This window comes from Astyanax mexicanus, unplaced genomic scaffold (genome assembly GCF_023375975.1).
Source record: "Astyanax mexicanus isolate ESR-SI-001 unplaced genomic scaffold, AstMex3_surface scaffold_36, whole genome shotgun sequence".
Taxonomy (NCBI): domain Eukaryota; kingdom Metazoa; phylum Chordata; class Actinopteri; order Characiformes; family Acestrorhamphidae; genus Astyanax; species Astyanax mexicanus.
Genome location: NW_026040046.1, coordinates 682,501 through 695,000, shown reverse-complemented (window position 1 = coordinate 695,000; position 12,500 = coordinate 682,501). Strand labels below are relative to the sequence as shown.

The following is a 12,500-nucleotide window of genomic DNA, read 5'->3' as shown; positions in this document are numbered from 1 at the left end:
AGCTCGCCACCCTCACTAGAAATATCGTGAAATGGTAGACCAAAAGTGAGGACTTTTTTCACACTTTTCCGACCTACCACTGGTAGACCGAGTGGGTTAGCTTTCACAGACTTGGGTGGGCCACAGGTGGGCACAAAAATGAAAATGCAAGCCGAAAAATGTGCAACTTTGCCAGATTTATTTATTTCAATTTTCAGCCTTGCACTTTCATCAGTGTTCCAATGGAAATTCCCTAACCCTAACCTTAACCCAAAACCTAAACCTAACCTTAACCTAAAACATAACCTAAATCTAACCATAATACAATCTAATAAAGATAATTAAATAAATAAATAAAATATTTATATGGATCACATCATGCTTAGAACATTTCCAGGTTTTAAAAAAAAAAAAACTTTTTTCTCTTTATTAAAACCAGCTAGATTTAAAACACACAGGAAAAAAAAAACCCACAGCTAAAAAGACCCCCTGGGGACTGCAGCAGTTGAAAATTCAAACCAAGCAGGGGCGGAGCCTACCCCCTGCAGCTTATATAAGGGAGCAGGAGGGAGAGCAGCACCCTCACACACTCATTCATTTTGAGTTTGATTACTTTTCAATGGCAAGTCTGTGCCTGATGAAGGTTTAAAACAAACCGAAACATTGCAACACCAGACTTGTCTAAATCCTTAAGGAATTAACCATTTGTTTACCTCTTAATTTCAAATTCAGCTCCTACAACACCGAATTTACCCTAGAAATCCTAGAAAAAATGGCTTTTTGCACATTACATTCAGGACAAAGAAAAGGTCGGGTAGATTTCCAAAATTTTGGAAATTTTTTCGGGTCCTAACAGACAGGAGCCTCCCACTTATGTATGGAGGCCTGAGGGTCAGTCCCATACTTACCATCTGATGCCGATACCCTGGTCCAGACACGGGAGACCTACTGGTCATGGACCCCACCTGATTCCACCTGTAAAACAAAACAGAACACGGAAAACTAGACCAACAAACAACAAAAAAATATACAAACAAAAAAGGACACACAACAGCACATGCCACATACAGCAGCCTGCTGTACCAAACACAAACGGGCCTGAACACAAACAATTCAGTGCTCTGGTCAAACAAATATTTAATTTGATACGCTCACATCACCACCTCGAAAAGGTGGCCCTAAACTTAGACACTGAACCACCCACCTTTGCCAGGCTAACCAGCTACCTCACGGAGGTAGTAAAGCCAGCCAACATGACGCCTCTAACTAAATCCCTGTTAGAGGGAAATGCAAAAAACTGGTCTTACACCACACGCCTCATCCTGGTTGACCATTACAAAGCACACATAGACCAGGAAACTGAGCGACTAAAAACCATGGGAGCTCAGGATTGGAGGGTAGCACTAACTATAGCTACAAAATGGTACCCCAAAAAATACACAGAGGGGCCGGTTAAAAATGTAGAAACGCTATTAGCAGCAAAGAATGACCAGGCTGATATGGGGAACCAGAGGGAGGGGGGTGGTAGCACCACAGAGGAGGGGGAGCTCTTTACTCTGGAGGACTTCCCACCTTTACCTTCACGTGTGGAGACGCTCTCGCCACGGTCAGCTCCCTGGGGTACGTTGTCCCCCTTCCCCCTTGCACTGCCACAGAGAACACCTAGAATAAGAACCAACAGAACAAAGGGAATTAGGGACCCACAGGAGATAAATCCAGGGGTGGCTCACCCAGAGAACCATAAAGAGCTCTCTGAGATCGAGCCATTCCCTACCACACAGGACACGGGTAGTCTGCCACTTATCCATGAGTCGCAGGTGGTTACTTCCTGTAGGTCACCAGCTCTGGTTGAGGTTCACGTGGTAAACACCACCAGCCCAGAGGAAGAAATGTCCGATCAGGATTCTCTTAATATACTAGAAGAGAAAACAGAGACGGCACAAACACCAGTTAGGTCAGAAAGTCCAACAGGGGAGACCGAACACAATCAGCCGGGTGATGCTACATCACCAGCAACACCAATAGTCTTTAGTCCTCCTGTGCAGCCGGTCACTCTCTCAACCACTTATACACCAATCAGACATATCAACACAACTCGCAAAATGGTAGACTGGTCCTTTAACGCACGGAAGCCTATCTGCATTCTGGGGGACTCCAATCTGGCCAGGATTACACAACACAACAATCTCAAACAATCTCTGTACCAACAACGAAATGGGAAGAAGATCTCCTAATTACTCTCACTGCTGATTTCTGGACTAACATTCTTAAAAACACATTTAACATGACTAACAATACTAACCTCCACCTTATACAATATAAAGTTATCCACAGAGTTCACTACACTAGACAAAAACTACATAAAATGGGATTAGTAGACTCTGAAATCTGTACACACTGTTCATTAAACACCGCAGACAATTACATGCACTCTCTATGGTACTGTCCACCTGTCAAACACTTCTGGCAATTGATTGTAAACCACCTAACGCCACTATTGAAACAGCCCACCCCCCCATCCCCATCACTCTGTCTGCTAGGAGACACTTCAAACACAAATCTAAACCAGGAGGAAACCAGGGCACTTTTGGTGGCGCTAACCATCGCCAAAAAAACCATCCTAACAAACTGGAAATCAAGAGGAAACATCACAATCAATCACTGGGAAAACTCACTCAAAGAACATATAGAAATGGAACAAATATCAGCATCTACTAAAAACAGAACTCAAGAACACATGAACACATGGACAGCACTAAACAACCTTTTACATCAGTGACTTCATCAGCTCTCACACACAGATCACTCATACACCACTAACACACACAGATCACTCATACACCACTAACACACACAGATCACTCATACACCACTAACACACACAGATCACTCATACACCACTAACACACACAGATCACTCATACACCACTAACACACACAGATCACTCATACACCACTAACACACACACATCACTCATACACCACTAACACACACAGATCACTCATACACCACTAACACACACACATCACTCATACACCACTAACACACACAGATCACTCATACACCACTAACACACACAGATCACTCATACACCACTAACACACACACATCACTCATACACCACTAACACACACACATCACTCATACACCACTAACACAGCCATTTTGAACAATAACCATCCCGTAAATCTAAAACCTATAGCCGAATGTTCCTGTACCCTCTCACACACACAATCACACACACAGGGCAGATACTATCTCTCTACTATCTCTCTCTCTCTCTCTCTAACTATTTTCTCTTCTCTCTATCTAATCCCACATAACATTAAACAAGGGAAAAATATATATATATGTATGTGTATATATCTTCATTATCTATTTCTCTATTCTTTCTTTTCTGTAAATATTTAGATTTTTTTTTCCTTCTCTCTCTTTCCCTCTCCTGTTTCTCTTATGGTTTACAAATTGTTTTGTTTGCTTCAATAATAATAATAATAATAATAATAATAATAATAATAATAATTATTATTATTATTATTATTATTATTATTATTATTATTATTACTACATTTTTTTTTCTTTATTTTTTTTCTTTTTTTCTTGTCTTCTTGTCACAATGCTCACACTACCTAAAACTTTGTATAAGAGAGAAAAAAAAAAAAAAAAAGGATTACACAACACACCTTTGGGAATGTTCAAATTGATAGCTATCCAGGAAGCACCTTTAGACATGCAGAGAATTTCATTTCTAAGGCCTCAACACAGGTCAAGGTGGAGACAATTGTCTTATCCTTCGGCATTAATCATCGTACCCAGAAATGTGACGCAACTGCGATCAAGCAAATTCAGCGAGCACTGAAAGCGACGGCAGATAGGTTCCCGGGCGCTAACATCTGGGTTCCATTGATAAAATTCTCTAAAGAGCTAAAATTAGAAGAGCAAAATAATTTGACAGGGATAAATAATCACCTCAAGAAAAACATGAATTACTTACTTTTACTACCAACAGCCCAATTCCAGGTAACCCAGGACAGGATACATTGGACACCGACCTGCGCTGAATCAATGGTAGCACACTGGGCTAAACACCTAAACTTCACAGCCCTGTGAACCCTAAAACGGGACCACAGAGGGGTGGTGAAGTTATAAATTTATCTAAACACTTCACACCCACCACAGGTCAATTACGACTTTTAAACAAGGGCTTAACATTTATACCTACACCCAAAATTGACTACAACACAAAAAAACAACTTACCTTTGATGTACAACAGTACCATAGAAGACTCTTATTGACCACATATTTTAGATATAGTGAAGATTCTGATCCCCCTCCTTTTACCCCCAAAACCAATTGGACACCAAAACTTTCCCAGGTCCCTAACACTATCAGGAAAATAATTAGAGCCGATAACTATGCAGTTAAAAATATTCCTTGGAGCAACGTAGAAACCACAAACCTCGATCACGAGGAACGCAGAGCTTTGGAGCAGCTACGCCACGATGACTCGATTATCCTCAAGCCAGCTGATAAAGGCAGTGTTACGGTGATTATGGATAGGAGCACCTATATAAAAGAAGCAGAGCGGCAACTACACCAGGGCGAGTTTTATAAAAAACTCACAGAACCAATTTTTCTAAAAACAGTACCGGAGGTCCAGGAACTCCTCACCCAATTACGAGAAGGGGGGTACATTAATAAAAAACAAGAAATTTATCTAAAGGGACCGGACAATCCACGACAGCGGGTCTTCTACCTGCTCCCTAAAATACATAAAGAGCCAAAGTCATGGAGTGTTCCTTTTGAAATGCCTCCGGGTCGCCCAATTGTATCAGACTGTGGCAGTGAAACGTACGCCACAGCTGAATATATTGAACATTTTCTGAACCCAATCAGCACCAGACACCCTAGTTACCTTAAAGATACCTATGATTTTATAAATAAGATAAAAAATCTCACCCTGCCACCTGAATGCTTCCTCTTCACCATGGACATAGACAGCCTGTACACCAACATTGAGACACCAGCAGGCCTGGAAGCAGTACGAGAGTGGTTCAATAGATACCCTGATAAGAACCGACCTGATCAGATCCTTCTAAAATTACTAGAAATTAATCTTACTAAAAATGATTTTGAATTCGACTCCAAATTTTACCTCCAGGTGGAGGGCACGGCCATGGGGAAGAGGTTTGCACCCTCCTATGCAAATATTTTTATGGCCCAATGGGAAGAGACAGCATTGGCAGCGTGGCCCGCCAAACCTCTTCATTATTTTAGGTTTTTGGACGATATTTGGGGAGTCTGGTCAGGGTCAGAAGAAGAGTTCAAACTATTTGCTGCTCATCTTAATAAATTTAATCGCTCCATCAAAATCAAATATACAATACACAAAACAGAGGTCAATTTTCTGGACACTGTCACCTACAAGGGAGATGATTCCAGCAACACACACAAATTACAGATTAAGGTTTATTTTAAAGACACAGACACACATGCTTTATTATTTAAATCCAGCTATCATCCCAGACACACATTCAAAAGTATTGTTAAGTCTCAGTTGTTGAGATTCCACAGAATTTGTACACAACCTGATGACTTCTGGGAAGCAAAAAAGACCCTCTTCCAGGCACTCAGGAAACGAGGTTACTCCCGCTCCTTCCTGAGGGATTGCCTGAGAAACTTTCTGACCAGAAGAGAACAGAATAACGAAGAAATTATCCCATTAGTTACAACCTTTTCAAAAACCAGCATAATCCTAAATAGAAGACTTAAAGGAAATTTTGACAAATTTATTACCAAAGACCCAGTATTGGACCACCATAAAATTATTTTGGCTTACCGCAAAAACAAAAACCTAAAGGACTTATTGGTCAAGAGTAAATTACCCACACTAAAAAAAACAATAGACAAATACACAATATTAGGGGAATTTAAACCTAAGCGCTGGATATCCAATCCACGCACAAAAGAGCTATTTACAATCTGGCCACCTCTAGAACACAATATTTATAATTGTGTTTATTTAATCTATTGCACAAAATGCAATGCACAATATGTAGGGGAGACAAAAAACCCATTGGCCACTAGATTAGGGCAACACAGATATAATATTGGCCATAAAAAAGAAACACAGACCCAAATAGTGCAACATTTTCTACAACATGGCCTTCAATCATTGAAAGTGATGGGGCTACAACACAACAGATCATGGTCCCACGCTACAAGGAAACAGACTGAAAAGGAGTGGATTAATAGATTAGGATCTTTGCATCCATGGGGACTAAATGAGCAATTCAGGACAATTTAAAAGATCAATGTGTGAGGGAGGAGAGATGATGGGAGGGTGGTTGTGCTGTACTTGGGGACGTGTGGTAGGCCCGTGCCTAACGAGGACTCCGGACCGTTCCAGTTTGGCTGGACGTGTCTGGACCTTCGGAAGTTTGGGTTTCTAACCCAACTACTTAAACCTAACCCTAACCCTAATTCAGGATCCATTGCATTACGCTCCTCTTTCACATTCACCTGCCCAGAATGTGCAATCCGATCCCGGACTTGCAACTCCAGCACTTGCATATTGCACAACGGCCAGCGCCGGATGCGCAATCAGCAGACCTGCTGGCCCTGCCCCAAACACGGCCTATAAAAGAGGCCACAGACCAAGCCTCTGCGTCAGGAAGACTGCTACACACAAACATGGTGAGTTTGCTGGTTCTCTTACTGGGTTTTTGTTAAGGTTTGTTCACAGTGGTCTCACAGTGTTTCTCCCTGTTTCAGCGTAGAGTGTGTCCGATCTGCAAGGGGACATTTGCGGATTTGCCGAGCCATCTGAGAAGGCAGCACCACGTGGTAAATGCAGCAGAGTTTAGGCTGATCCTACGGCTTGCGAGTGCCCGGTTAAAAGATAGTCTGGCATGCCCGCTTTGCGAAAAAATCTTCTCAAGGTTGGACATGCACCTCGCCAGCAGACACAAACTCTCTGGCAGCGATCTGGAGGTGGTATTGTCCTCAGCCAAGCGGGAATGTATCTTGGACAAGCTTGCTAAGCTTCGCCACTCTCAGCCTACCCCACCGATGGCAAGCATGTTGGATATACTGAGGGTCAAGGTCCAGCCTGAGCACCGCAGCGAGACTGTGCTAGTTTCACAGAGCATGCCCACAAACATGCACCCCAATGGATCACCTGAGCCTCACAGTGAACCAGAAATACTTTCCACGATCATGCCTGCACTTTCAGCCCCAAAGACACCCAGACTGGAGCCTCCAACACCTCATTCATCCTCAGCAGGCTCATCGAGGGAGAACTCGCCCAGGACACCCACTGAGTTCCCCAGCCCGATCATCAACCGTGTCCTGCAGGACTTTTATGAGTTCTCGCTCCCTTCTAATCCATCCAACAAAGATATGGAAAACGCCCAACAGAGGCGCAGTCATGCACTGCGGTTTCTCCAACACATGGCTGCAGGTTTTTCCGACCAGCAGCTCAAGAACTTAAAATTTCTGGAGGATTTTCTACGGCTGAGGTAGTGGCCAGCCGACCTAGCTCACAAAGGGTATGCCCCAACGTCCATCAAGGTTATGCTTCTCAATGCTTCTGCCTTTGTGAACCATTTCAAGGCTTTTCACTTAGAGATTTCTGGTCTTAGTTCCAACAAGCTGGAACGTATTCTGCTGCAGCTTCGAAGGCTGAGCCGTGACAACACCAGGGCAGTGCTAAGCCACCGGCAGAGAGCAAAACGGAAGAAATCAGACTCCCTCCGAACCAGCACTGACCTCCAGTCCTTCATACGCAAGGCCGAGCGTAACCTGCCCAGAGTTATGGATGACATCCGCACCAAGCCAACCTCAAAACTGTACCGAATTGCCCAGGGATATGTTGCGGGGTTCCTAGCAGTTCTCACCGGCCACCGCCCCATCGTTTTCTGCAACATCACCAAAGCTGACCTGCTGGAGGCTGAAAAGGACCCACTCGGCCGCACCCTGGTGTGGGTAAGTATTGGGTAAATTCTCTCTTGGTTGACTGTGCTTTTTATTTGTGTGACTCATGTTGGATCTCTCACCCTTAGGTTGCTAGGCACAAGACGGACAGAGCCTTTGGGAATGCGTATTTGGCTCTCCTGCCAAAGGAAGCTGACTGGCTCAGAGGCCTGGCAGAGATATCCAGCCTCTACGGTGGAGAGCAGTGCCCGTATGTATTCCAGTGGAACGGCAAGCAGGTCCAGAAGCTGAACCGTATGCTGAGAGCAGCCTGGCAAGTTGCTGGCATGACTGGGGACATTGCTTTCAGCCTGATCCGTACATCCATCGCCATAGAGGTGAGTGCTGCCCCTGCATCTCACTGCCATCACCAGCCTCGTTCATCCAACATTTACACCGTCTCTCTCTCTTTCTCTCCTTACAGGCCAAGAAACATCTGTCATACTCGGACAGGCTGCTGGTGTGTAACAGCATGTGCCACGACATCTCAACAGCCGAGCGGTTCTACACTGAGGTTCCCAATCTCAGTGAGGTTTTCCACATAAGGGACCTTCGGACACGGGCTTTGAATACCTCTGCAGAAACATTGGATGCATCTAGTGATCCAGAAAGTTCATCCACTGAAAGCAGCTGCTCTCCAGATAATCAATAAAACCATCCAATATACAATTTTAAAGATGGTCTCAGTGTGTATTTTTTTATATTCATTTGGGTCTACCAATGGTTTATAGTTTGGTCTACCAATGGCATAATTCATCCATATTCTGGGCCTCATCTTTATCCTTATCTACCCAGGCAGAGTTCACATATTTGGGTATACAGAAGCCTCAATTTGGCCTCATATTATCACTTCCAGGGCTGGAAACTTAGCCACATTTCTTTGCATTTCATACCCCAGGCAGAGTTCACATATTTGGGTATACAGAAGCCTCAATTTGGCCTCATATCACTTCCAGGGCTGGAAACTTAGCCACATTTCTTTGCATTTCATACCCCAGGCAGAGTTCACATATTTGGGTATACAGAAGCCTCAATTTGGCCTCATATTATCACTTCCAGGGAACCAGCCCTGGAAGACTCACCCAAGCCTGGGCTCCATCCACCAGCCTGGGACCCCCATGAACCAGCCCTGGAAGACTCACCCGAGCCTGGGCTCCATGCACCAGCCTGGGACCCCCATGAACCAGCCCTGGAGGACTCACCCGAGCCTGGGCTCCATCCACCAGCCTGGACTCCTTGGGAACCAGCCCTGGAGGACTCACCCAAGCCTGGGCTCCATCCACCAGCCTGGGACCCCCATGAACCAGCCCTGGAAGACTCACCCAAGCCTGGGCTCCATCCACCAGCCTGGGACCCCCATGAACCAGCCCTGGAAGACTCACCCAAGCCTGGGCTCCATCCACCAGCCTGGGACCCCCATGAACCAGCCCTGGAAGACTCACCCAAGCCTGGGCTCCATCCACCAGCCTGGACCCCTTGGGAACCAGCCCTGGAGGACTCACCCAAGCCTGGGACCCCCATGAACCAGAAGACTGGAGCCCTGGAGGACTTACCCAGTCATGGGCCTCACTCCCCCACCAATCCGGGGGAGATCCAGCCTTGGAGGTCCCGGCGCACCAGTTGACCCTGCTACCCCACACTTAAGCACACCTCCTCGGACTAAACACTTCAGCGCGCGCCCTTAGACCTCCGGGCCACTGGTAGACCAACGGAACACTGGTAGACCAAGTGGGTCATTTTTTCCAACTTTTCGCATCCACCACTATTCGAACAAGTTGGACTTTAATTTTCCAATTTTCCACAGCTACCACTGGTTGACCAAGCTCAACCACACTACCATAACTCCAAAGCCAAGAAGTAGTGCAGCGGTACATCGCATCTGCATGGTTCCCTTGAAAGGCTTCACTCAGCCGCGGGGGATCGAACCCCGAGTACTATTTCGCCCGTTCCAATCAGCGCATTTTATGGGGTTAGCTTTCACAGACTTGGGTGGGCCACAAGTGGGCACAAAAATGAAAATGCAAGCCGAAAAACTTGCATTTTTGCCAGATTTATTTATTTCAATTTTCAGCCTTGCACTTTCATCAGTGTTCCAATGGAAATTCCCTAACCCTAACCAACCCAAGAACTGGATCTCCAACCCACGCACAGGGGAATTATTCAAAATCTGGCCACCCTTAAAACAACATTGGCAACTGTATTTATCTGATTTATTGCAAAAAATGTAATGTGCAATATGTGGGGGAAACCAGAAACACATTGGCTAGTAGAACGTGGCAACACAGCTACAACATTATTAACCAAAAAGAAATACAGACCTGGCTGGTCAAACACTTTATTAAACACGGGGTTCAATCACTGAGAGTCATGGGACTGCAATTCAACACGTCATGGTCCCACCCTAAAAGGAAACATATGGAGAAAATCTGGATCAACAAATTAGGATCATTATATCCAGGGGGACTCAATGAACAATTGGCCTAGATCAGGAAATAAGAAAAGGAAAAGTGATCATCATAAGGGGAGAGGGAGACGTTGGGGAGGTGATCGTGCTTGGTGACGTGTGGTAGGCACGTGCCTAACGAGGGTTCTGGACTTGTCCAGTCTTACTGGACTTGTCTGGGGCTTCGGTAATTTGGGTCCTTGACCCAATTCTCTAAACCTAACCCTAATTTGGGATCCATTGCATTACGCTCCTCTTTCACAATCACCTGCCCAGAATGTGCAATCCGATCCCGGACTTGCAACTCCAGCACTTGCATATTGCACAACGGCCAGCGCCGGATGTGCAATCAGCAGACCGGCGGGCCCTGCCCCAAACACGGCCTATAAAAGAGGCCACAGACCAAGCCTCTGCGTCGGGAAGACTGCTACACACAAACATGGTGAGTTTGCTGGTTCTCTTACTGGGTTTTTGTCAAGGTTTGTTCACGATGGTCTCACAGTGTTTCTCCCTGTTTCAGCAGAGAGTGTGTCCGATCTGCAAGAGGACATTTGCGGATTTGCCGAGCCATCTGAGAAGGCAGCACCACGTGGTAAATGCAACAGAGTTTAGGCTGATCCTACAGCTTGCGAGTGCCCGGTTGAAAGATAGTCTGGCATGCCCGCTTTGTGAAAAATTTTTCTCAAGGTTGGACATGCACCTCGCCAGCAGACACAAACTCTCTGGCAGCGATCTGGAGGTGGTATTGTCCTCAGCCAAGCGGGAATGTATCTTGGACAAGCTTGCTAAGCTTCGCCACTCTCAGCCTACCCCACCGATGGCAAGCATGTTGGATTTACTGAGGGTCAAGGTCCAGCCTGAGCACCGCAGCGAGACGGTGCTAGTTTCGCAGAGCATGCCCACAAACATGGAGCCCAATGGATCACCTGAGCCTCACAGTGAACCAGAAATACCTTCCACGATCATGCCTGCACTTTCAGCCCCAAAGACACCTAGACTGGAGCCCCCAAAACCTCATTCATCCTCAGCAGGCTCATCGAGGGAGAACTCGCCCAGGACACCCACTGAGTTCCCCAGCCCGATCATCAACCGTGTCCTGCGGGACTTTTATGAGTTCTCGCTCCCTTCTAATCCATCCGACAAAGATATGGAAAACGCCCAACAGAGGCGCAGTCATGCACTGCGCTTTCTCCAACACATGGCTGCAGGTTTTTCAAGGCCGAGCGTAACCTGCCCAGAGTTATGGATGACATCCTGGATCCTGGACTTTCTGACGGGGAGACCCCAGTCAGTCCGGTTCGGGGGCAGCACCTCCAGCTCCATCACACTGAACACTGGGGCCCCCCAGGGCAGTGTCCTGAGTCCTCTGCTGTTCACCCTGCTGACTCATGACTGTGCTGCAAAACACAGTTCTAACAGCTTTATCAAGTTTGCCGATGATACAACCGTGCTGGGTCTCATCACCAAAGGCGACGAGTCAGCATACAGAGAGGAGTTCCTTGGTGTCCACTTAGCAGATAACCTCACCTGGACCCTGAACACCAGCTCTACAGCCAAGAAAGCCCAGCAGCGTCTCTACTTCCTCCGGAAGCTGAGAAAGGCCCGTCTCCCTCCACCCATCCTCACACTCTTCTATAGAGGGACCATTGAGAGCATCCTGAGCAGCTGCATCACTGCCTGGTTTGGGACCTGCACCGTCTCTGACCGCAAGACCCTCCAGCGTATTGTGAGGACAGCTGAGAGGATCATCGGCGTCTCTCTCCCCTCCATCACGGACATTTACACCACCCGCAGCATCCGCAAAGCAACCAGCATTGTGAATGACCCCACCCATCCCTCACACAAACTGTTCTCCCTCCTGCCTTCAGGAAGAACGTACCGCAGCATCCGGTCCAGCACGACCAGATTCTGCAACAGCTTCTACCCCCAAGCCATCAAACTCCTTAACTGCAGAGACTGAACTGATGGTTTTTCTGTACATGCACACACACTCTTACCCCACTTACCCCAGAAAATGGAAAGCACTAAAAACCCTACTACCTCACTGGACTCTATTGCACACTGTGTAATAGAGTAATTACTACCTCACCTGGTCCTCTTTG

The 12,500-nt window shown here is 46.2% G+C and overlaps 1 protein-coding gene across 2 annotated transcripts in view; it reads left to right on the top strand.

The window, feature by feature from the left end:
- Positions 1–7,553: 7,553 nt before the first annotated feature.
- Positions 7,554–12,500, top strand: part of LOC125790793 (uncharacterized) — a 5,677-nt gene continuing 730 nt past the window's right edge. Inside the window, exons 1-3 of one of the 2 annotated variants that reach the window (XM_049473280.1) lie at positions 7,554–7,967; positions 8,045–8,293; positions 8,380–8,625. In XM_049473280.1, the coding sequence (XP_049329237.1) occupies positions 7,557–7,967; positions 8,045–8,293; positions 8,380–8,607 (888 nt within the window). In that variant the 5' untranslated portion in view covers positions 7,554–7,556 and the 3' untranslated portion in view covers positions 8,608–8,625. Of the gene's footprint in view, positions 7,968–8,044; positions 8,294–8,379; positions 8,626–12,500 lie in introns of those variants that run through there. The other variant, XM_049473279.1, reaches the window with a different exon arrangement.